The sequence below is a fragment of the Bubalus bubalis genome, chromosome 24 (assembly GCF_019923935.1).
Source record: "Bubalus bubalis isolate 160015118507 breed Murrah chromosome 24, NDDB_SH_1, whole genome shotgun sequence".
Lineage (NCBI taxonomy): Eukaryota > Metazoa > Chordata > Mammalia > Artiodactyla > Bovidae > Bubalus > Bubalus bubalis.
The window spans coordinates 1,124,110-1,150,449 of NC_059180.1; the positions used below are offsets into that span (position 1 = coordinate 1,124,110).

A 26,340-nucleotide genomic window follows, 5' to 3' on the forward strand; every position below is an offset into this window, starting at 1 on the left:
CCCAAAGCCAGCCCATCAGCTCATCAGGGATACAAACCCGGGCTGCAGCTGTGCAACGGGCCGCCTGCGGGCCCTGCAAAGTGGCGGAAAACAAAACCGAGAAACGGAGGAGCTGGTAACGAGGGGCAGAGAGGAGCTGTGCGGCCTACTCAGCACTACCCACACAACCCTCCTCGAAACCAACAGTCATCCCAAATCACCTCCACCAGCTGGACAAAGAGAAGAAAGGGGCAAGGAGGGAAGAATGGACAAAAGAGGCTTCAGAGGAGATATCTAGACAGTGGGTGCCCAAAAAAGAGGCATTTCAAAACTGTAAAACAGTTTATTCACCAAGAAGACACAATAACCCTAAATGAACATGCTCCTAAAAGCAGAGCTTCAACAGACGTGAAGCAGAAAATGACAGAACTGGAAGGAAAAACAGACGGATCCACAAGTGTGTTTGGAGATGTCAGAGCTCCTTGCCAAGGAGTCAAGCCTGTGGACAGACGCCGAGCAAGGGCCCGCGGTCTGCTGGGGCTTCACACAATGTTTGACCCGACACCACGCAATTCAAGCACAGACAGGATGTTCTCCAAGACAGAGCGTATTCCTGGGGCATCAATAAACACTAGCAAATTAAAAAATGAAAACTATACAAACTAACTCACAGACTATAATGGAATTTAAACCAGGTATCCATAACAGAAGGCCTTCCCTAGTGGCTCAGTAGTAAAGAACCTGCCTGCCAATGCAGGAGACACGGGTTCAATCCTTGGGCTGGGAAGATCCCCTGGAGAAGGAAATGGCAACCTGTTCCAGTATTCTTGCCTGGGAAATCCCATGGACAGAGGAGTCTGGTGACTACAGTCCATGGGGTTGCAGAAGAGTTGGACACAACTTAGTGACTGAACAACAAAAACAGAAAGACAAGAGGGGAATATCAACGCTGGAAAATGTGACATCACATCACAATGACACAGTTTAAGGAAGATGACAAATGAAGCAGAGAGCATCTGTGACTGAATGAAAATGAGAACACGACAGACCTCAGGTGCGGGGTCAAGTGTGGGGTGCAGCTGAAGCAGTGCTTAGGGAGAAATCTGTAGCCTTAAACACTTATATTAGAAAACAAGAAGAACCTCAAATCAACAATCGAAGCTCCCACCCTAAGAAACTAAAAAAAAAAAGGGAAAAGTACACCCAAAGCAAGAAGACAGAAGGAACTAATAAAGCACAGAAATCAATGAGAAAAATGAAAGAAATCTGCCACTGTTCCTCTGGAAAGACCAATTAAATTGTGAGGCTCCAGCGGAAGAGGCCAGGCAGCAGCACCAGGAACGGGACAGCCCACCTCAGGCCCTGCAGACACACAGAGGAGCCACGGGGGCGTCCACACGGACAACTGCCCATGGTCCAGCCACATCGCCCACACAAAACCCACAGCCCAGCCTTCAGAGCCCTTCCACAACAGAAATATCCAGGCCTACATGGTTTTACAGGGTACAAACATTTAATGAAGAAATAATGCTAATTCTACACAATCTCATCCAGAAAAGAGAAGGGATAATTCCCAGCTTGGCACAGGAGGCCAGCATTATGCTTGAAAAGAAATGGATGAGGACAGAAAATAAACAAAACCCACACACCCATGTCCCTCATGACCGGAAACACCATCTGCCAGGGTCCAGCCTCAGCAGAGTCCAGGGATACCCTCAGGATGAATGGCGTCGGCGAGAGAGATGACACGGGGAGACCAAGCTTAGGTGAAGTGGGTCTGCAGCTTTATTTTCAAAAGGAGCTTTTATACCCTGAGTTACACATTTCCAGAAGTGAAAACTGCAGAGTCATGCAGAAAGTACTAAATAAAGTTACATTCTTATGGAGCAAAAATGTAGTGGGTTACAACAAAGAAAGAACTTATTAACTCAAAGGTCTAATGTTGCTAATGCCAAGGCTATTACTTGTTTTTTTTTATATTCCAACTATATCAACTAATGTACTCCCAGGCACACAATGGGTACGCAAGCATTGGCTCAACAATGCAGTATTATTCTAATAAGACTTTTTTACCGCTCAAAGGTCATGATTGGGGTGCTGTGAACAATCATGTGCAATAGTTGCAAGAGGATGGATAAACCTGCCAAGCAAGCTAAAATGCCAACAGAGGGGTTAGAATTGAAATACTCCTTTCATGCCCAGGAGACTTATTAACTAGAGCCCTAAGTTGATTTTCTTCAGAGAAAGGTGGTCAGGGGATAGCCCCCTGTTAATGTCAGAAGAGTTGGTGAAAGGCATAATATAGTAAACAGTAGACAGACAGACTTTGGTTTCTGGGCAGATGCTCGAGCAGGTCCAGGGAGTCCCTCGAGTCCTGATCCACCTTGCCTGTCAGGTCTCCTCCACATGACCTTGTCATGGGTGGGATCTCCCGTGCTGGCTCCCGGCAACCATCAGCAAAACGCGAGCAAGTTGTGTCCAGCAATGTGAAAGAACAGTGACAGCCAAGGAGACGTATCTTGTGATGTCAGGCTGTTTCAATTGAAAAATAAATCAATATAATCTACCATATTGGCAGTTCAAAGAAGAAAAAACACAAAGGTATCAATCTGTGGAAAAAGAAAGGATTTGACAAAGTTCCGCATCTATTCATGACAAACCAAGAATAAAAGACTGAACAAGAATGGAGGGGACGCCTACATCCTGATACACCTACAAAGACCTACAGCGAACACCGCTCTCGACGGCAGGAGACCAGGAGCGCCCCCAAGACCAGGAGCAAGGCAGACACTCCAACACCAGCCTGAACGTCTTCACCGCAGGCGCCCCCAAGACCAGGGGCGAGGCAGACACCCCAACACCAGCCTGAACGTCTTCACCACAGGCACCCCCAAGACCAGGGGTGAGGCAGACACCCCAACACCAGCCTGAACGTCTGCACCGCAGGCGCCCCCAAGACCAGGAGCGAGGCAGACACCCCAACACCAGCCTGAACGTCTTCACCACAGGCGCACCGCTCAGAGAAGATACGAAACCGGTACAGGCACTTCATGAAAGTCGCTCAGTCACGTCTGACTCTTTTGTGGCCCCACAGACTGGCCCGCCAGGCTCCTCTGTCCAGGGAATTCTCCAGGCAAGAACACTGGAGTGGGTAGCCGTTTCCTTCTCCAGGGGATCTTCTCTACCCAGGGATAGAACCTGGGTTTCCCGCATTGCAGGCAGATTCTTCTGAGCCACAAAGGAAGCTCAGATAATTTATAGACAGCAGAATCTGTGTAGTAAGACCCCAAGGAATCAACCAAAAATAAACACCAAAAACCCTCATAGAACTGAAAAGTGAATTTGGTAAGGTACAGGATATAAGATGAACAACTCAAGAATCAATCACTTCTGTACAGTCATAGTACATAACAGTAAGGCAAAGTAAAACAAAATTTACGACTGATATAAAAAGACATACTTAGGCATAAATCTAATAAAACGTGCAAAATCGGTATAATGAAAAAACAAAATGCTGACAAAAAAAAGCAAAGATGTAAATAAACAGATACTGTGTTCATGGAATGGGAGACCCAACACAGCAAGAGTGTCAATTCTTCCCAAATGACACCCAGACTTAACACAAAGCCAATAAAACCCAGCAGGATTTTTTTTTTTGGGGGGGCGGGGAGGGTAGATCTAGACAAACCAACTTTAAAATTTATACAGAAAGTCAAAGGAACTAGAACAGCTAAAACAACTTTGAAGAAGCATGAAATCAGAGAAGTCACTCTGGCAGATTTTAACTTACCCCAAGGCCACCAGTAATCAAGATAGTGCTGATGAGATAAACCCTGGGATCAATGCAGCGAAGCAGAGAGTCCAGGGAAGAGAGAGATATGCCCAACTGACTTGTGACAAATGCATAAAAGCAATTCAGTGAAGGAAGGACAGCCTTTGCCATAGATTGTCTGCAAGCAATTAAACATCTTTAGGCAAAAATAAATCTTCACCTAAACCTCATGTCTTACACAGACTTCAACTGAACATGGGTCAGAAGCTTAAATATAAAATGTGGAATCATAAAATTTTAAGAAATAAACATAGGAGAGCATCTTTGATACGCAAGGCTAAGCAAGAAGTTTTCAGACTCAAAAAAACAGGCTACAGACTAAAAGAAAATATTTGCAAATCACATATTTGACAAACATATCCACTATAAATAAAGAAATTGCAAAATTCAACAATAAGTCAAAAAAAACAACAGCAACAAGAAAACTAAATATTTAAACAGATATCTCACCAAAAAGGTTAAGCAGGTTGCAACTAATGAAAATATGTTCAACATCATTAGCCATTTGGGAAATACACGTAAAAAGCCATGGTGAGACAGCCATGGTATGCAGTATTACACACCCAGCAGAAGGGCTAAATAAAATAAGAATGTTGACAATACCAAGTGCTGACACAGAAGAACCCAAATTCTCACACAGTTCTGTTTAAACAACCATCAAACTATTTTCCAAAGCCAAACACACACTGAACACATTACTTAGAAACTCCACTCTGGGGTATCTACCCTGCTGCTGCTGCTGCTGCTAAGTCACTTCAGTCATGTCCGACTCTGTGCGACCCCACAGACGGCAGCCCACCAGGCTCCCCTGTCCCTGGGATTCTCCAGGCAAGAACACTGGAGTGGGGTGCCATCGCCTTCTCCTATCCACCCTAGAGAAATGGAAACCATTGCCCCTACACAACCTGCACACAAATGTTTACAGCAGTTCCAGTCATAACTGCCCCGAGCTGGAAACAACGCAGACATCCCTCAGGAAGTGAAGGGTCGCATTTGTTTAAGTTGTGGTTTCCATCAGTGGACTGCTACCTAGTTATAAAAAGGAGCAACTACCGCAGGAAGCAGAGCGCTTGGGAGCCCGTGACTCAGACCAACAGCAGAGGACACGCTCTGGCCAAGTGCACGTGGGCGTTCTCCAGAAAAGAGCACGTGTCAGGCTGCAAAACAAGTCTCAGTAAGCTAAATCTATTGATCTAATGGAATTAACTCCGTGAGATGAAAATAAAGCCCAATAATAGAACAAAAACTGGAAAACAAATATGTGAAAACTAAACAACAGACTTAAGCAACAGATCAGAGAAGAAATGAGAAAATAAAATGGAAACATAAGACAGCAATGAAAGCCAGGCTCCCGGGGAGTTTACAGCCTTAAACGCCCACATTTGAAAAGAAAGTCACTCAGTCGTGTCCTGTTCTTTGCAGCCCCATGGACTGCAGGCCAGGCTCCTCTGTCCACAGGATTCTCCAGGCCGGAATACTCGAGTGGGTACCCGTTCCCTTCTCCAGGGGATCTTCCCGACCCTGGGATTGAACCCAGGTCTCCCACATTGCAGGCAGATTCTTCACTGTCTGAGCCACCAGGGAAGAGGAGGATCTCAAATCAATAACATGAGTATACATCTTAAGAAACTAGAAAGAAACTAGAAGAGCAAATTGAACTCAAAGCTAGAAGGAAGAAAATAATACAGACTAGAACAGAGATAAACGACACAGAAAACAGAAAAACAGTAAGAAAATCAACAAAACCAAAAGCTGGTTATTTGAAAAGATCAACAAAATGAACAAATCTTTGGCTGAAGTGACTAATATGTTTCAATATAGATAAAAATCAGCCATATTTCTAAACAATAGCAATGAAAAATCTGTAAAAAAGGAATTTAACAAAATCAGTCCATTTACAAGAGCATCAAAGAGAACAAACTACTGAGGTTTTAATTTACCCAGGGACGTAAAAGATTTGTATACTGAAAACTGCAAAAGATTGCTGAAAGAAATTACAGAAAAACTAAATAGATGGCGAGATATTCCATGTTCATGGATAGGAAGACTTAAAATGGTTAAGACGTCAGATGAGTTGAAACAACCTTGGAAAAGAACAAACTGGAAAAACTTTTACTTCCTGATTTCCAAACTTGGTAGAAAGCTACAGTAACCAGAAATAAGGGCCTTCATGGCGACAACACCATGGAGGATTTTCACTTACACTAAGTGAAAGACACTGGTCTCAAAAGAGTGAAACTGTAGGAGTGCATGTATAGGACATTACTGAGAAAGAAAGGGAACTGTGGGGAAGAGAACAGATCAGAGGCTGAGCAGGGTGTGCAGGGCGACATAAGCTGGCAGCAGGAGGGGGCTTTGAAGTGACCGCATCAGTTTGTGCTCCAATCAAGGGGCAAGTAATTGAAATGCCTGGGACTGTACACCAAGAAAAAGACAATTTGTCTTTTTCCAAATACTCGTTGGAAAGACTGATGCTGAAATTGAAGCTCCAACACTTTGGCCACCTGATGAGAAGAGCCGACTCACTGGAAAAGATTCTGATGCTGGGAAAGATTGAGGGCAGGAGGAGAAGGGGGTGACAGAGGATGAGATGGCTGGATGGCATCACTGACTCGATGGACAAAGAGTTTGAGCAAACTCCAGGAGATGGTGAAGGACAGGGAAGCCTGGCATGCTGCAGATCATGGGTTGCAGAGTCGGACACGACTAAGCAACTGAACCAAAACAGCTAAAAGATAGCAACTCTCCTAGTATATATTCTGTAGCTTATCGTGATGGTGATTACAAGCAGGGGCACTTATCTGTCAAGTGTGACTGTGGTCTCTGATGGGGGTGGGTGGGTGGAAGAGGAGTATTTGATTACTGACATTCTTCACATCTGAAGGAACATGGTGATAAGCAAAAGCAGACTCAGATCAGATCAGATCAGATCAGTCGCTCAGTCGTGTCCGACTCCCTGCGACCCCATGAATCGCAGCACGCCAGGCCTCCCTGTCCATCACCGACTCCCGGAGTTCACTGAGACTCACGTCCATCGAGTCAGTGATGCCATCCAGCCATCTCATCCTCTGTCGTCCCCTTCTCCTCGTGCCCCCAGTCCCTCCCAGCATCATGGTCTTTTCCAATGAATCAACTCTTCGCATGAGGTGGCCGAAGTACTGGAGTTTCAGCTTTAGCATCATTCCTTCCAAACAAATCCCAGGGCTGATCTCCTTCAGAATGGACTGGTTGGATCTCCTTGCAGTCCAAGGGACTCTCAAGAGTCTTCTCCAACACCACAGTTCAAAAGCATCAATTCTTCGGCGCTCAGCCTTCTTCACAGTCCAACTCTCACATCCATACATGACCATAGGAAAAACCATAGCCTTGACTAGACGAACCTTTGTTGGCAAAGTAATGTCTCTGCTCTTCAATATGCTCTCTAGGTTGGTCATAACTTTCCTTCCAAGGAGTAAGCGTCTTTTAATTTCATGGCTGCAGTCACCATCTGTAGCCCAGAAAAATACAGTCTGACACTGTTTCCACTGTTTCCCCATCTATTTCCCATGAAGTGGTGGGACCAGATGCCATGATCTTCGTTTTCTGACTGTTGAGCTTTAAGCCAACTTTTTCACTCTCCACTTTCACTTTCATCAAGAGGCTTTTGAGTTCCTCTTCACTTTCTGCCATAAGGGTGGTGTCATCTGCATATCTGAGGTGATTGATATTTCTCCCGGCAATCTTGATTCCAGCTTGTGCTTCTTCCAGCCCAGCGTTTCTCATGATGTACTCTGCATATAAGTTAAATAAACTGGGTGACAATATACAGCCTTGACAAACTCCTTTTCCTATTTGGAACCAGTCTGTTGTTCCATGTCCAGTTCTAACTGTTGCTTCCTGACCTGCATACAAATTTCTCAAGAGGTAGGTCAGGTGGTCTGGTATTCCCATCTCTTGAAGAATTTTCCACAGTTTATTGTGATCCACACTGTCAAAGGCTTTGGCATAGTCAATAAAGCAGAAATAGATGTTTTTCTGGAACTCTCTTGCTTTTTCTATGATCCAGCAGATGTTGGCAATTTGATCTCTGGTTCCTCTGCCTTTTCTAAAACCAGGTTGAACATCAGGAAGTTCACGGTTCACATATTGCTGAAGCCTGGCTTGGAGAATTTTGAGCATTACTTTACTAGCATGTGAGATGAGTACAATTGTGCGGTAGTTTGAGCATTCTTTGGCATTGCCTTTCTTTGGGATTGGAATGAAAACTGACCTTTTCCAGTCCTGTGGCCACTGCTGAGTTTTCCAAAATTGCTGGCATATTGAGTGCTGCACTTTCACAGCATTATCTTTCAGGATTTGAAATAGCTCAACTGGAATTCCATCACCTCCACTAGCTTTGTTCCTAGTGATGCGTTCTAAGGCCCACTTGACCTCACATTCCAGGATGTCTGGCTCTAGGTCAGTGATCACACCATCGTGATTATTTGGGTCGTGAAGATCTTTTTTGTACAGTTCTGTGTATTCTTGCCATCTCTTATTAATATCTTCTGTTTCTGTTAGGTCCATACCATTTCTGTCCTTTATCGAGCTCATCTTTGCATGAAATGTTCCTTTGGTAACTCTGATTTTCTTGAAGAGATCTCTAGTCTTTCGCATTCTGTTGTTTTCCTCTATTTCTTTGCATTGATCGCTGAAGAAAGCTTTCTTATCTCTTCTTGCTATTCTTTGGAACTCTGCATTCAGATGCTTATATCTTTCCTTTTCTCCTTTGCTTTTCGCTTCTCTTCTTTTCACAGCTATTTGTAAGGCCTCCCCAGACAGCCATTTTGCTTTTTTGCATTTCTTTCCCATGGGAGTGGTCTTGATCCCTGTCTCCTGTACAATGTCACGAACCTCATTCCACAGTTCATCAGGCACTCTATCTATCAGATCTAGGCCCTTAAATCTGTTTCTCACTTCCACTGTATAATCATAAGGGATTTGATTTAGGTCATACCTGAATGGTCTAGTGGTTTTCCCTACTTTCTTCAATTTAAGTCTGAATTTGGCAATCAGGAGTTCATGGTCTGAGCCACAGTCAGCTCCTGGTCTTGTTTTTGCTGACTGTATAGAGCTTTTCCATCTTTGGCTGCAAAGAGTATAATCCATCTGATTTCGGTGTTGACCATCTGGTGATGTCCATGTATAGAGTCTTGTCTTGTGTTGTTGGAAGAGGGTGTTTGTTACGACCAGTGCATTTTCTTGGCAAAACTCTATTATTCTTTGCCCTGCTTCATTCCGTATTCCAAGGCCAAATTTGCCTGTTACTCCAGGTGTTTCTTGACTTCCTACTTTTGCATTCCAGTCCCCTATAATGAAAAGGACATCTTTTTTGGGTGTTAGTTCTAAAAGGTCTTGTAGGTCTTCATAGAACCGTTCAACTTCAGCTTCTTCAGCGTTACTGGTGGGGGCATAGACTTGGGTTACTGTGATACTGAATGGTTTGCCTTGGAAATGAACAGAGATCATTCTGTGGTTTTTTAGATTGCATCCAAGTACTACATTTCGGACTCTTTTGTTGGCCATGGTGGCCACTCCATTTCTGCTGAGGGATTCCTGCCCACAGACCTGCTTTCACTTTAGTCACTGTTTTCATGCGTGCTGCTCAGTCATGTCTGACTCTGCGACTCCATGGACTGTAGCCCACCAGGCTCCTCTGTCTGTGGGATTTTTCCAGGCAAGATACTGGAGTGGGTTGCCATTCCCTTCTCCAGGGGATCTTCCTGACTCAGGGATCGGACCCGTGTCTCCTGCATTGGCTGGAGGGCTCTTCACCACTAAGCAACCAGGGAAGTCCAATCATTGTTTTAAGCCTCACCAAAGACAACATGCTGTCCGAGATCTGCTCTCTGGGGGACAAGGCCCACAGCCCCATCCTGGCTGCCCACGACACTGGGAATTACAAGGGACACAGCCTGTCGTATGTGGAGTACGCCTTGATGACACGGGCCTTGAAAATCCCTCAGGGCTGGCACTGAAGGGAAAGCTTGGGGTGCAGAGCCTGACCCACAGAAAGCACGGGGTGCACGTCAGCGGTTTTGGTGCAATGATTACGAGAGCTGCTGATGGGGGCGGGGGGGGGGGGGTGTCTTGGTTTCAAAAGCGTAATGCATCGGAATCCTACATGGAAGTACCATCGGATTTCGGGGACCCAGAAAACACGCATGTGTCTATGTAAAAACACAGGCAATGGTTCATGCGGAGATATTCATCACAGCTTGTTCTCAGCGGCTGAAAACATGAAATAACTCAAGTTGCAACAGCGGAGCAGTCAACTGTAGGATGAGACAAACTAAGCGTCCGTGTTCGCAGACAGCGCCACAGGGCCGAGGGAGAGGCAGGGCTCACATGGTGGGGGCTCCACTGTGTGTAAAGCGCTTATGCACAGAAACATCGCCAGACTTCAGGTGAAGATGGTGGCGTCTACATTTACACTTAAGTGCAACCTCTCTCGAAATTCCTTTAAAGCGAGAGCACAGGCCTTCCTGACTTCTCGTGAGGCCTACTTCTGAAAAAACGAAGAAGACAGAAACGACAGCGTCCAGAAAACCTTAGAAGCTGGAAAACAGAAGCACATGGTAAACGACACAAAAGAGCCGAGCCCTGGGCCAGCCGTGGAAAGGCCGGGAAGCTCCCACCACTAACAGCCCAGAAGGTCTCGGGAACAGCGTCAGGGGGAGTCACCTCTGAAAGCAGCGTGGAGCCTCTCTCTTTCGCCCACTCCTCAGGAAAGAATTACAGGAACCTGCACAAACTTGGGAGGAGGCCCACGCCCTCTTCACGGAGCCTCTGTCAACGGTAACAAGGAGCACAGGCCACACAGGTGCCGCCACGCATGCACATACCCGCGGCCACCACCGCCACGAGCTGACCAACGTCCCTCTGGAGAGCCCCCCACAAGCCGGGCCACCTCCTCCTCCACTGTCTAAACAGACTGTGTAAAGCTGATGATGCTTATCCTCTCAGCATTTACAGTTCTCCAGAGGCAACCCACAGACCTGGCAACATCCTTTGGGGGAAGCACTGTAATCGTGAATTCAAGTTTTCAAGGTTTGCAGGACAATGCAGGGGGGCTTCCCAGGTGGCTCAGTGGTAAAGAATCCACCTGCCGACACAGGAGACAAGAGTTCAATCCCTGGGTCGGGAAGATCCCCTGGAGGAGGAAATGGCAACCCACTCCAGTATCCTTCTCTGGAAGATCCCATGGACAGAGGACCCTGGAGGGCTGCAGTCCTTGGGGCCACAGAGCATCAGGTATGGCTGAGTGCGTGCACACACAGGGTGATACAGATCACCCAGCTCGTCTTGGATGGGGTGTGCAAGTCCCTGGACTTTGAGAAAGTGGTCCATCGTGCCCGAGTTGACGATTCTGTGAGCATAAATTGCTCGTAACATGCCCACATCCTCCAGAGGCTGGAGGGCCTGCAGAGGCTCCCCGTGCTCCCAGGTCCTGATGCTCTGCGTCTCCTCGTCTATACTTGTCACCTTTGCTGGAGGTGCATTCATTTTCCAAGAACTGGCTTTTTGCCTCAGTAATTTTCTGTTTTTCTCCTTTCATTATATTTTCTCTTTAAAAGTTCCTCCTTTCTGCTTGCTGTGGGCTCCCTATGCCCTTCTTTTTCCAAGGTCTGGAGACTGAATTATAAACCAGGCGTCTGCCTGCTCTCCTACTGCCCGAGCCACAGACTCACAGGTCTATTTTCACCATCACTTGGCTGTCTGTCTCTCCTTTGAGACGTCCTCTTTCACACACGGGCTGTTTAATAGAGTGTTTAATCTCCAAATGCCAGGAGACTCCCCTGGGTTCCCCTGGCACTGACTTCCGGATCAAGCTCCCTCTGGACACAGCACACATGGGGGGGCGAAGGTGACTCCAGGACGTGCTGTCCCACAAGCCGGGTGCGGTCCACCCGCCGTGCCTCCCACGGATGTCGCTCGGGCCCTGCTCAGTCCTTCCGCGTCTCTGCCGCCTTTCGGGCCAGTCCTGCTGCTCCTGGGGGCACTGTGCCGGGCCCTGACCGCACAGGCGGATCTGCCCACACCTCCTCCCAGCCCATCACTCGGCTCCGTGAGTTGGAAGTTACACTTCTGTGCAGACAGAACCTCATACAGGGTCCCTTTCGGTCCGCTGTACTTTACCTGACATTGTTCCATCGGCATAAGCCACACCTACTTTAAAAACACTCATGCATGCCCCGCACACCATTTCTTGTTCTTTTACTCTCTACCTACCCGTGTTGTCACGGCTGAAGTGAGCCCTGCAGATAAGATGTAACCGGGCTGTGTGTGTGGATCCATGCTGCCCATCTGCCTCCTAATGAGTGCATTTACGTCGTGCACATTAAATGTAGCTTGATCTCCCGATGACCACATCTGCCACTTCACTTATGCTCCCTATTCCCTCTGTCTCCCTTCTTTTGCCTTCCTGTGGGTTCCTTGGCCACCTTCTAGAATCTCATTCTGCAGCGTTTTGGATACACGGCATTGTGTGTTTTTTACTGTTGCTGGAAGCGTGGAGACGAGCATGCATGATGCGGCTTCCCAGTGCTGAGACCCGCTGCCCACTGTCGGATCAGGTGGGCTCGAGGCTGCCACACGTGTGCCAAGCACCAGCATCGCGGGACGCTCCAGGCTTCCACCTCGGGGACGATCTCACAGAACCACAAGGACAGCCTGCTACCCCGCCGCTTCTCCCCGTTTTCGCCCGTGCCACTGTCCTTTCCTCATTGAATTTCCAGGCTTTCCCATGTCACTGTGCCCCTCCTGCCCGGAAGCTTCCTCTGACGTTCATTAAGGGCAAGTCTGCTGGTGACAGATTCTCTGAGCTTTGCTTCGGCACAGGGTGTCTTGATTTTTCTTTCATCCCTGAAGGATGTTTTTGCTGGCTGACAGTTCTTTTCTCTCAGAACTTGAAAAATGTTGTGCACTTCCTCTGGCTTCTGCAGTTTCAGATGAAAAACTCGCTGCCGCTCAGATCCATGTCCCCACAGATAATAGTGTTTCTCTCCAGCTCCTTTCAAGACTTTTCCTTTGTGATTAATCTTCAGGAGGTTGATCAGCACATGTCACGGTGTGGGTTTCTTGGGTTTGAGGATGTAAGGGGTCCATTGAGCTTCTTAAACCTGTAGTTTCATGCCCTTCACCAGATTTGGGAAACTGCCAGTTATACTTCTTAGGGTGTCTTCTCAGCCTCAATGCCCTTCTCCCCTCTGGGACCCCAACTAAGCGAGGTGCCCCTCTGTCTGCTGACCACGGGTCCCCGAGGCTCTGCTCCTGTTTGCACTCAGTCTGTCTCCCAGCTGCTCTGCTGAGGGGTTTCTACTGGCCTGGCAGTCTACTGTGGGGTGTACCTGGTGAGTTTTGTATTTTGGTTATTATATTTTTCAGGTGTATAATTTACATTTGGTTCTTTAAAAAAAAAAAAAAAACCGATGATTTTTATTTCTTTATTGAAATTTATCACTTGTTTAAAGAGGATGCGTAACTGTTTGCAGAAGCGTTCCTATGCTGCTGCTGTAAAACCCTCATCAGGCAGTTCCCCGCCTGAGTCGCTGTGGCGCCGGTGTCTGTCGATGGTCGTCTTGCCCCGACTCCAGGTAGGGTGGGCTCTACTGCATCCTGGACACGCCAAGCACCAAGCTGCAAGACCTCGCCCCCCGCTGAAGACCCGAGATTCATTTTCTTGAGAGAAGAGAGCAGGTCTCGGAGCAGAGAGACACCAGGTGGAGGGCCAAGCTGCCCCGGCTGGCGGGGCACTGAAGGCCCGTGTCCACGAACGCCAAACCCTGGTCCTGCCCCGGCTCTGCACCCAGAAGCTGGCAGCCCACCTCCAGACAGTGCTCTTCCCCGAAGACACGAGGGTTCCCCGTGAAACGGCCACGGTAGACCTAGTGAAGCCACCAGCAGAGTCCATTGGGCCCAGGCGGGACTGGGAGGGGTCAGTGCCCCCCTCCTTGTGAGCAGACCACCAGGACTGCCAGGACCGCAGGCACAGCATCGGCAGGAGGCCTTCCCCCCAGCCACCACGCTGACAGAGAAAGCAGCGTAAACAGAAGGGGGTAGGGACTGAAGGAAACTTCAGAAAGTCCCATTATGACGAAAAGAGCTAGTGAACACATTTTACATGAGGGAATACTCAAAGAACAACGCTACCAAAAAAAAAAACCCTCAAGAAATTTAAGAGTATAACAGCAGAAATAAAGAATGAATGGGCTGATAACTTGAGAACATTTTATAGAAAGTAAAGCCCAATGATAGAAAACAGGATCAAAAGTGTTTTTATAACAGAAAGCATCCAGAAAGTTCAACATCTGAGTAACAGCTTCAGAAAGAAACCAGAGAAAACGGAAGAGGAAAAATGACCAATGAATAATTGAAGGGACTTTCCAAGAGCTGGAGAGTGTGAGACGCCAGACCGAAAGGCCACCGACCGTCCAGCACCAGACACACGGCTGTGTTCAGGACCCTGGACAGCAGACGGCCCTCGGTCCTCCGGAGAGTAGCGCGGGGCAGGCGAGGACCCCGGGCCCAGAGGCTCTGCTCTGGGGGAGGCCGCCCCTCCCGCCCGCCGCAGGATCAGCACAGGAGTGGCAGCTGGGCACAGCCCCGGCTAGGACGCCCCCCAGTTCCTGCAGCTGGGCAGCAGGGGCACAGCAGGCCTGGGGCCCAAACATGGCTGCAGGAGCTGTGCTCCCGGGGGTGTCTGCAAGCAGGCAGAGGAGGCCTCTGACCGGTGAGTGGGCTTCCTCCTGAAGGAGCGGCCCTGGTCGGGAGGGGCATGGGGCTGCAAAAGCCTCCTTGATCAAATGCAGGGCTCCCGTAATGGCTCTCCTCCAGACCGAGCCCTCAGCCGGTGGGCACCAGGGTCCAGGGGCAGCCTCACCCTCGCCGTGGTTCACACACCAGGCCCAGGCCCGCGGGGGCGGGTTCTGCTTCTTCCTGGGTTGTGGGTGGTGGCTGAGGGTCTGCGTCCCTCTGTAGATGTGCCCTCCTCTGAGGTAGGAGAGGCAGGAGACACCTCCTGTCATTACGTGTGCACGCCCGTGGGTGAAGCAGAGTCAGGTCCCTGCAGAAAGTGCCATGCGGGGCACCCTGCTGTCTGCCAGGCTTGGGGCAGGAGGAGACCAGACCGCTGAGCAACGGCCAACCCGGTGCGGGGGTGGAGAGGGGAGACTTGTGAAGACAGCACAGCAGGGTGGGCACAGGGGGGCTGGGCACAGTGGGGGTGGGCACAGGGGGGCCAGACAGAGGGGGGGTGGGCACAGGGCAGGAGGGCAGGACGCACCTGAGTGAGCTCACCTCCTCCCTGGAGAACAGGAAGCTCTGCTCAGCCGGGCCCGCCTGTGACTTCAGTATCTTCAGCTCCATCTCCAGCTGTGAGGAGACATGGGCAAGAGGTCAGCCTGCACCAGGGGCCCGGGAGACACGGGTGAGAAGTCAGCCTGGACCACAGGCCGGGAGACACGGGTGGGGGTCAGCCTGGACCACAGGCCGGGAGACACAGGCGAGAGGTTAGCCTGGACCCGGGGCCCGGGAGACACAGGCGAGAGGTCAGCCTGGACCACAGGCCGGGAGACACAGGCGAGAGGTCAGCCTGGACCAGGGGCCTGGGAGACACGGGTGAGAGGTCAGCCTGGACCACAGGCCGGGAGACACAGGCGAGAGGTCAGCCTGGACCAGGGGCCCGGGAGATACGGGCGAGAGGTCAGCCTGGACCACCGGCCCCAGGAGCCCGGGGGCGCAGCCACTTCCCTGTTGGGGGCAGGTGAGGAGACCCTCCTCCCTGGGCTCCCGTCTGCCGCCAGGGCTCCCGTCTTCCGCCAGGCCTCCCGCAAACACAGCTTCGGTGTTTTAGTTTTTGTCTCCGCAACAGCTATGGAGGGAGACACAGTCACGTTGAGGGGAAGCGTCAGAATCTGGGGCCAGGGGACCCAGCAGCTGGAAAGAACGTATTCCAGCATGGCAGCGCTCTGATCGGTTCTGATAGTCCTGATCCGTTATTTATTTTGGACGTCAGCGTCCTCAACAGGATGTCAAGTTGCACAGACCGTGCGGAAGGCAACGAGGAAGTGAGCTGCTGTAACAAGTGGTGGGGGCGGGGGGCAAGATGAGGCTGGAGAAGAGCAGGGCGGAGACCCAGCCGCGGATCCGAGGGGGAAAGGGGCGGGGTGGGTGGTCCCGTGGGGCGGGGCGGACCCCAGCCATGGTGCGTCCGGCCAGAGCTGCCCTGGGCTCTGAGGGCCCCGATGGGACACAGTGGGCGGAAGGACGCCCCAGGCCAGGCGGCCGGCCGCGGGCGCAGGACCACTGTCCCCACACTGGCCTCCAGCCGTTCTCCAGCCCACCCCCAGGGCCTGCCATCCCTGACCCCAGCCAGCCTGGTCCCCCGCGTGCGGGTCACTGTCACCCAGCTCGGCTGTTCCTGGCCTGCATCGGCCATCGGCATTCTCCCTTCTTGGCCCGCTGCCCGACCCAGGGACTCCTGCTGGTCTGGCTGTCCTGACGCCCAGGGAGGACCTTAACCCCGTTTAGTTCCCTGCCGAGCCCCCGAGGGGACAGGGGATGCCGGGAAGGCTCCTCGTGGGGTCCACACCAGCCACAGGCCCCGGCTGGGAGTGAGGCGGCGTCCCCAGCGCGGGATCTGTGGCCGGGCTGACGCCCGCTGCACTGCCTCCAGGCCCGTCCTTGGGCGGGGCGAGGGCCTCCTTGGGCGACCTGACTTGAGGGATGCCTGGGCCCCAGACACGCAGTCGTGTGACGCCCCGATCAGCCGTCAGGTCCCTGTAGGAGACCCTGCCCCTAAATGGGCCAGCGGGCCTGGGAGACCTGAGCCTGCCCGCCGGAGCGCAGACCAAGCACAAACACCCTGGGGACCAGCTCCCAGAACAGCCTCGGCGGAACTGAGTTGCACGCAGGCCCACACCCACCTCCTCCGCCTCTCCTGGCGCTGAAGGACACGGCCCAGCGCCCGCCACGCTAGCTGCACGCCCCAGAGGTGGCAGGCGCCCTTGGCGGGGCCCCTTGGTCAGGGCGATGGCCGCACTCACTAGCCGGCACCAGTGATGTCTGCGCCACGTGGTCTCACGAGCAGAGCAGAACCCGGCCGTGTTCAGGAGCAGCGGCGTCCACCGTGTCTAGGGGCCCCAGGCCTCCACTCAGAAGCTGGAGCCTTGGACAAAGCTCCTCCTGGGAACCGAGCTATCCGTGCGCTGCTGGCCCCAAGCGCCCAGTCCCGCCTCTCTCATGCCACCCACACCTCCTACCTAGCGGCCAGTGGTGGTCGCCCAGGAGCCCTCCTCACTGTGTCCACCTTCACAGTCACGATCAAACAGACCAGCGGACACGAACTTCCCTGGACCTGGAAGGGTCTCCCCTGGGGGAACATGGGCCCGGCAGGTGGTCCGGGTTGGTCCCTGTTCCATGCAGGCGTGGGCTGATCCGGCAGCAGGGCACGGTGGTGGTCTCTCCTGGAGACCCACAGCCCTGGTGCCAGGCCCTGCCAGAGGACTACACACCTCGTCCTGGAACCCGCGGGCACTTTGCAGCCTCAGGAATCGCACTCAGACCGGTGAAGTGGAGAAGCCTCCCTCCAGCCTTGCCTGGCTCCTCTCCCAGCCTGCAGCCCCCAGGCTCAGCTCACGCATTTACCAGTTACAAGGCTGACGTTCCATAAAAACGTTATTCTGTATGTATTCTAACCTTGTTCTGTACGTTAATTTTTTTCATGTAGTACACTTGGAGACATTTCCAGATCCGCACACAGAGTGCCCAGTTCACCGTCACGGCTCCCGGAACCGCCCCTGATGGCCACCCTCCTGCCAACCAACGTCTGACCTGCTTCCCGTCCGGCGGCTCAGACACGCCAGTCCCCTGGGCATGAGCTGACCCCGCAGGCCGAGTCCCAGAGCTGCAAGTCCACCTGCAGTCCCATCTGACGTTGTCACCGCACAACGCACGCCAATCAGTCGCTCACAGGCTGCGGTGACCCGAGTGTTCACTGCAGGGTGCCCAGCCCAGGGCGGGCGAGGAGCTTGGGCTGCTCAAGCCCAAGGCCCCGAACCCCCAGCGGCTTTCAGGGAGGGCTTTTAAAGACAAGATTGCGGCGAGAGCTGTGGGTGTCTGAGCGGCCTGCGGGCATTCTTCTGCTCTGCTGTGAGGAGGTAACTGGCGGGTGTTTTGGGCGTCAATACCATCAACCTTCTGGATCGGCCTGGCCTTGGGCCCACGTGCAGGGGGCCAGCCCCTAGTGAACGCCTTCAAGCTGGCAGGCGTCTCAGCATCTGCAAGACCAGCAAGCCCACAGGCCAGGGAGTTACCCACTGCCTCGAGGGGGAACTGAAGGCCCTGTGCTTCATGCTAGAGCCAACTCACTACTGTCCCGGCTTGCTTGACTGTTTCCCTCTGTTTCTGCGTTTTCTTGCTTTTCTGATTAAATTTGCTCTTTGGAACTGGGGAACAGCCTGGGAGGTAAAGGTCTTTCACAGACGAGAGGCGGGGAAGGCCCCATGGGTCCTGCTGGGCTTCAGGGCAGGGCCCAGCCATCCTGTCTGTAATCAGGTCAGCTTCCAACATCCTGTCGACAAGAATCCCGGGCCCTCTCTCTCCTGCCCCTCCCACCCCATAATTTAAAAAAAGAGCCCAAACCGCCAGTTCTCAGGAACCTGGGGCATGTCCCAGGGCTCGGCCGAGGGCGGAGCCGGCTTGTCCGTCAGGACCCGCGGCTCCTGCGTCCGCCCATGTCTTACTGCTGCTGGAGTAGGAGGGAGGGTTTTCCTCATCGTCTGACTTGTCATCTGTAGATACAGGCTCTGTCAAGTTTCTCTGTGTTGGCTCTGCCGCCCACTGCCTCGTGGCGTCTCAAGGGGGCTGCGAGGCCTGCTGGCCGACCATCTCGCCCTGGCCGCGTCCCTGCTCCTCTCCAGCACCGGTCCTGCGTCTCTTCCTGTCCAATAGTGACCATTGCAATCTCCAGATCACCAGGCTACGGCTCTAACACTGGACACTGCTAACTGCTTTGTGGCTTCGGTAGAACTAATCTAGCATCTTCCTATTTACAGCGAGCATGTTGGTTTTCGCTTGAAATGAATACATTTGTGCTGAGAAATTACCCGTATGTTATTAAGGGATCTTAAGTCTGACTGTTGGACTCAAAACTCAAGCAAGTTTTTGGCAAATACGGACCAGACACCCTGTGAGCTGACAGCCCAGGATTGGAGCGGCAGCCTGTCCTGGAGAAACCCTGCGCACATCGCGTCCCGACACGTGTGGACGCACACGGCACAGGTGGGCCCCTGCAGAATTGGCGTCCATACGACCCAAGCTTCCCTGCCCTGTGCCTGGGCAGCCTGTGTAGTGTGGATGGCACTGGAGCTGCAGCGGGATTTCCCTGGGGCTCACACTCAGTCTCATGCCTTTCCGTCTCTTCCTGTTTGCTGGCGGGGTGACAGAGGTGGCCGTTTGTTTGTTTGTTTGTTACAAGTTGGTAGTAACTGGTCTTTTTTTTGTTGTCGACTGTATAGAGCTTCTCCACCTTTGGCTGCAAAGAATATAATCAGTCTGATTTCGGTGTTGACCATATGGTGATGTCCATGTGTAGAGTCTTCTCTGTGTTGTCGGAAGAGGGTGTTTGCTATGACCAGTGCGTTCTCTTGGCAGAACTCTATTAGCCTTTGCCCTGCTTCATTCTGTACTCCAAGGCCAAATTTGCCTGTTACTCCAGGTGTTTCTTGACTTCCTACTTTTGCATTCCAGTCCCCTATAATGAAAAGGACATCTTTTTTGGGTGTTAGTTCTAAAAGGTCTTGTAGGTCTTCATAGAACCGTTCAACTTCAGCTTCTTCAGTGTTACTGGTGGGGGCATAGACTTGGATTACTGTGATATTGAATGGTTTGCCTTGGAAATGAACAGAGATCATTCTGTCGTTTTTGAGATTGCATCCAAGTACTGCATTTCGGACTCTTTTGTTGGCCATGGTGGCTACTCCATTTCTTCTGCAGATGGTGACTGCAGCCATGAAATTAAAAGACGCTTACTCCTTGGAAGGAAAGTTATGACCAACCTAGATAGCATATTCAAAAGCAGAGACATTACTTTGCCAACAAAGGTCCGTCTAGTCAAGGATATGGTTTTTCCTATGGTCATGTATGGATGTGAGAGTTGGACTGGGAAGAAGGCTGAGCGTTGAAGAATTGATGCTTTTGAACTGTGGTGTTGGAGAAGACTCTTGAGAGTCCCTTGGACTGCAAGGAGATCCAACCAGTCCATTCTGAAGGAGATCAGCCCTGGGTGTTCTTTGGAAGGAATGATGCTAAGGCTGAAACTCCAGTACTTTGGCCACCTCATGCAAAGAGTTGACTCATTGGAAAAGACTCTGATGCTGGGAGGGATTGGGGGCATGAGGAGAAGGGGACGACAGAGGATGAGATGGCTGGATGGCATCACTGACTCGATGGATGTGAGTCTGAGTGAACTCCAGGAGTTGATGATGGACAGGGAGGCCTGGCGTGCTGCGATTCATGGGGTCGCAAAGAGTCGGACACGACTGAGCGACTGAACTGAACTGAGTAACTGGTCTGTTTGAAATTTCTCTCTTCTGGAGTCAGTATTTATGGGTTATGTTTTCGTAGAAAATGATTCATCTCTTTCAGGTTTTCACTTTAAACAGAGTTGTGACATAATTCCTAGCTTTTTACGGACTCCTGGGCCTCGTGATTCTCTCTCCAGGGTTCTCTCGGACACGTGCTTCCGGCTGTCCTCCTCACCTGCGGGGAGGCTGGCGTGCAGGGCAGTGCTCACCCTGTGTGTCCGGCTCCAGGGCTCTGTGTGGCTGCACACGGGGAGCCTCGTCCAGGTCAGACCGGAGCCTTTGGCGCCCAGGACATGCTCTCCTCACCCGCCCCAGCCCAGTCAGCAACTCCAAGCTAACTACTCTTATTTCTTAGTTTGGGTGGTGATGGTTTCTATTAATTTTTCACTAGGATTGTGAATAATTAATGTTTTACTGGTTTGTTTTCAAAGCACAGGCATTTGGATTTATTTGTTATTTCTACCATTTTTCACTTTCTCATTAACTTCTGCTTTGATCTTTACAAATTCGTACTTCTCCTTTGCTAAGGTTAATCCTGTCTTCCTCTTCCAAGTTCTTAGACTGAGTGTTTAATCCATACATATTCACTCTTTCTTGTTCAATAACATAAATATTTAAACCTGTAACTTTTCTTCTCAGCGCTGGTCTGGCTGTTTCCCACAGGCTCTGAAGGGAAGAGTTCCCATGAAGACTGTTTTCTCAATTTTATGACCCAAGAATGAAGGCCAAGTCTCTTGTTCTATTACATTTTTTCTTTCAAGAATTAGGCGCTATTTCTTTTTTCGGTTGTGCTTTTAAATTCAAATTTCATCACAGTGTGATCTGAGGAAAGCTATTTGTCCTAGTTCTATTTGGATTTTTTTAAGTTTTAAAAAATTTTATTTTCTCTTTTTGGCTGGGTGGGTCTTCTTTGCTGCATGCAGGCTTCCTCCAGTTGCTGTGCACGGGCTTCTCACTTGGAGGCTTCTCTCGTCGTGGGCTACGGGCTCCAGGGAGCAACGGCTCAGCAGCCGCGGCTGCACGGCCCATGACATCTCCCCACACCAGGACGGACCCGTGTTTCCTGCACTGCCAGGTGAGTCTCAACCAGGGGACCACCAGGGAAGCCCGTGCTACCAGAGGGCGCTGGGTCTCGCAAGCCAGCCTCGCCTGGGGGTCTGGTGAAACGGCCAGGGCCAGACTCACCCTCCTGCTCAGCTGCATCCCTGGGGAACACCCCGGGACTGGCCGAGGTGAAGGCCTTCGTGCTGCTCAGGACGCCTGGCTCAACGGCCCCTCCAGCCAGCTCCGCGTCTTCTGCAGCAGGGTCGGGTCACAGGAGGCTCCAGGGGAGAGGTCCCGACAGAGCAGGAGCAGCACACAGCAGCCCCGGGGGCGGGGGTGGGGCCGGGGCACAGAGCACGGGGCTCCCAGGAAACACGTGGGGCCCGGCCTGCGCAGGCGCTGACAGCGGAGCCTCTGTGGGGCGACTCTGACGCAGCAACACACTGCCCTCTTCTCCAAGAGGCGCCTGGCGCTCCAGGGAGGTCGGCAAGGACAGGCCCGGACAGGCCCTTCTGGAAGAGCCCGGGGACGGACAGGGCCCCAGGCGGCCAGGCTGTCTGGCAGGGACTGCCTGCAACTCCAGCTCCAAGCCGGTCCCTGGAGACCTGCCCCTGCCTCGCCCCGCGCTCCACCCCGGGACAGGGAGCGGGTCACTGAGTGCACACACCCCTGTGCCTCTCCACCTGGCCCGGCGTCGCCCCGAGGCCCAGAACCTGGGGGCGGCCCTGCCTTCCGCGCCTCCTCCCACCAGAGCCGGAGACGGTGCTTCTGTCACAGATGGAGGGCCTGGGTGGGACTAAGCCTCCCCAGGAACAAACACTGACCAGTGGGCAGCAACGCGCAGGATCCCATAGAGGTGGGCCCTGAGGCCGGCCCAGCTCACAGCCTGGGAGCATCCAGGATGCAGCACAAGCTGGAGGAGGCGCAGAGACAGGAGCGTGGGGAGGCCGGGAAGCCAGAGGCCATGGGGTGCGCGGGGGGCAGGGAGGAGGGGCCCCTGAGGACCCAGCAAACCGACCAGCCCCCGGGGCCGAGGAGTGAACACAAGGAAGGACGAGAGAGACAGGCCTGCTCCCTGCAGCCAGGCTGGCGTCTCAGGGTCCGCGGGCGCCGGGCAGACACCCCGCAGGCATCACCACCCCAGCAGAGCGCTGCCCCGCCCTGGACCCACTGGGACACAGCCCCTCCCTCTCCTCGAGGAGACTGGACGCTAAGGGTCCTCAAGGCGAGCTCGCTAGTACAGCACGACCTTTAGACAGAGCCTGTGACCTTCAGTTTAATTTGACAGGGTGCGCCACTGGGGCCCAGGGGTGGTACCCAACCCCACAAAGCAATAACCAGCGTGGGGGCGATGACATGCTCCCCCTCCCCCAACAGCAAGTCTAACTACCGTGGCCGCTGGTGAGCACCAGCGTGAGGGGTCACACATGTCTCAGCAAAGGAGCCCAGCCTCTGACCAGCCCCACAGACGGTCACGATGGGGCCGAGGGCCAGACTTCCAGAGCTGCTCCCCCAGGGCCCTCATCGCAGAGATCCAGGCCGCTGCCTTCCCCCCGGAGCCCCACTGGGCAGGGCCCCAGGCCTCCTGGAGACTACAGGACACTGAGATCAGAGGGGACCTCGGCCAAAGGGCCTGCTCAGCCTGTACCCATTGAGCACCCAGGAAGGTCTCGGGTCGGGGGGTGGTGCTGGGTCCTGGGAGGGTCTGGAATGACCCCCTTGTCGATTCCGCCTCAGCCTGGGGGCCACGCCAGGTGCAAAAGGCCATAGGCTGTCACCAACGGCTCAGCCAGCTGCTGACTTGAGCTGGACACACCGCTGCCTCAGATAAAAAGAAGCCCCGCTGGAGAACGTGCCCAGGCTGCGTTTCACCCTGGAAGGCCATTTCTTGAGTACATTTGCTAAGAGAGAGCTCTCACAGCACCGACCCTGCCAGCTGCAGTCCAACGGGAGGCCCAGCCGAAACCTGGCGAGCGAGCGCAAGGCCTCACCTGGGGCAGAGGACTGGAGGGCGGCTAAGAAAGTGCAGAGAAAGAAAATGACCCAAGGTCGCGCTGTGTCCGCTGTGGGAGCCACGCAGGCCCCGTGAGAGCGGCTCCAGCTGCGCTCATGCAGAGATGGGGGGTGCTCCGCCAGGCCCGGCCAGTGGGACCCCGGCCCTCCGCCCTGTCATCACGGCCTGGCTCTCAGAGACGCAGGGGCCTCGCAAGGCTACAGGTTCAATCACTGTCTGGCTCGACCTACGTGAGCCTAAGTGGCGTGGGCCTGCACATGTGGACTCATGCCTGCGGGCCAGGCTCCTGAGAAAGCAGCGTTTCTCAGCAGGCGCTGAGGCTCGGGGCAGGGGCCGAGGGCTGGGGAGGCCCACTCCTCACGGTCTCCGTGGTCACCTCCACCAATGGGCCTGACCGACACGCCCGCCTAGGACAGACGTTTTTCAGACACAGCAGGACAGATCCAGAACGTGAAATGACTCACCACCAGTCAGAACCAGGAGGTGCTTTTAATCATTTACGGAAAGGCAGCTGGCTCCGCTGGAGGACTGTGATAAGGCCGGATGTTCGGGTGGGGGGCGCAGGCGGGAGATGGTGCGAGTGGTGAACAATGGAGGCTCACCCCCCTCCTGGTGATTCACTGGCCTGAGCTTTGCGGTCGACAATGACACAGCATCGGCAAGGTCTGTGGGGGTGGGCACTGCCCGGCAGGGCTATGAACACCTCCCACCATCCGTGTGATCTGTGCTCGAGCCCCAGGACTCAGAGTGAGCGCTGCTGGTGCTCCCGTGCAGGGGAAGCCCCGGAGGCCTGCGAGCCCCTGGAACCTGCCCGGCTGCGCTGTCCACAGGCAACAGAGGCGGCTGTAAAGCACGTGTCACTGGGCAGCACGCGAAGCCTGGACGCTCACAGCCTGGACCACTGCGCCCACTTGGAGACGGAGCGGAGGGGGAAGGCGGCAGGAGGTGGAGGGGGTCACCAGGCCGGCCGTGCTCATCCCCATCTGGACGCAGCGCTTCCAGGAGAAGCCCTGGGAGGCGGGAGGCGGGCCGCAGACCCGAGCACAGGCGTCCAGCCCCGTCCCCGAGGTCGCCAAGTGAGAGCACCGTGACAGCAGCGAAACCTGCCCTCCAGCCACAGCCCGGCGAGGCGCGCCAAAGACACAACGCAGTGGGCTCGTCTTTCCTTAGGGTGTTAACTGCATTTAAGAAAAAACACGAATGGTACTCACACACACTAATTGGCATGAATTTGCTAGTTATTAACAAAAAGTCAAGCTGTCTTTGTGCCGTCATCTGCAATTACCTAAAGATGCTTAATTGTTTTTTTTTTTAAACGTCTCTTCTTGCCTGGTGAGCTGACTTTGGTCCGGAGAACAGCAGGTCAGGGAGCTGGGGCTGGGAGAGCAGGAGCAGGAACCATCCTAGACGGAGGCCCTGGGTGCAGTCAGGGCCCCTGGACACAGGTTGCTCGCCGCCCAGACCCAGAGGAGCGCGCCCTCTTATGGCAGCAACGCAGGGGCAGGACCAAGGCCTTTGGCACTGGCGTGGGAGGGCGGGCTGACTGTGGCCTCCCAGCCTCAGCATGCGCTCCGGTCACTACCCCCGCTCCAGTCTCACTCCTCCACCCCTCGGGGGTTTACATCAGAGCAGAAAGCCCCCTGTAACCAAACACAAGCATTTCCTGGGCGATCCGCTCCCTGAGGACTGGCCCACAGGCATCAGGCCCCGGGTCCCATCCTGCACCAGCCTGTGCCTCGGGGGCTGCAGGGCCCTCTGGACCCAGTCGGGAGCAAGAACAGAGGCTCGCACGCTCCTGTCCTCAGGTCCCTGGGCACTGCCATTTCTCATTTTCCCTTTAACAAGGAGAGAGAAGAGAGAAGTAAAATAAACAACACAAAATAAGCTAAAGATGGGACAGTCAAAGGCAGAGATTAAAAGCCTCTCTGAGGAGACAGCGACAGCCCAGAGCCAACACCAAGCCTGAAAGGACCAGTGTGAGGAGCCCGCAGCGCCCCGGGCGTGCACGCAGGGGCCACCAGCACCGCACCTCTGGGCTCAGACCCTCTCAAGGGTCAGCACCGCTGGGACAAGCTGATTCCTCGAAGTGAAGTGAAGTCGCTCAGTCGTGTCTGACTCTCTGCGACCCCATGGACTGTAGCCTACTGGGCTCCTCCGTCCATGGGATGTTCCAGGCAAGAATACTGGAGTGAGTTGCCATTTTCTTCTCCATGGGAACTTTCCGACCCAGGGATCGAACCCGGGTCTCCTGTATTGTAGGCAGACGCTTTACCAACTGAGCCACAAGGGAAGCATGCTTCCTGGAGAGCGGTCCCCAAAGGTCCCCCGGTGGCCAGGGGAGGCCTGGCACTGAGTTTGGGGCACCAGGCCCACAGGAGGCTCTCCACCGTAGCTGACATCAGACTTGCCCCGGGAGACGTGCATTAACACCCCTGCCTGGCTGCCTGCCCCAACAAGCTCCAGTGTAACTGGTCTGGAGGAGGGACTTCAAAGGCCCTGGAGGCTTCACACGAGGAGCAGAAACCGCATGAGCTGAAAGGAGGAGGAAGCACACAGCCCTGCAGCCCCGTGAGGAGGGGCAGCTGCCCCAGCGGGCAAGCGCAGCAGGCCTGTCCCCCCTCCTCCTGACAGGGCACCCAGCTTGTCCAACAAAGCCCCAGGGATGGGGAAGGGCAGCTTGGGGATGGGGAAGGGCGATGTGCAGGCTTTCTCAGGGCAACTGTGCCCCTGGGCACTCTCTCAACCCCAGCAAGGAAGCTCAACCCCAGCAAAGAAGCGTGCAGGAGACACACAATGTCCCGTCCCCAGGGCCTTGTAGGAGGGGCCATCAGTCTTCAAGGACGCCCCACCCTGGCCTGGCGGCCCCA

General features: G+C 53.4%; 1 protein-coding gene across 3 annotated transcripts in view; it reads right to left on the reverse strand.

Moving 5' to 3' along the window:
- Nucleotides 1-26,340, reverse strand: part of MAD1L1 (mitotic arrest deficient 1 like 1) — a 240,635-nt gene that overhangs the window by 61,691 nt on the left and 152,604 nt on the right. For all 3 annotated transcript variants that reach the window (XM_044935777.2, XM_006046003.4, XM_044935778.2), the window contains one exon: nucleotides 15,114-15,202. In XM_044935777.2, the coding sequence (XP_044791712.1) occupies nucleotides 15,114-15,202 (89 nt within the window). The remainder of the gene's footprint in view (nucleotides 1-15,113; nucleotides 15,203-26,340) is intronic.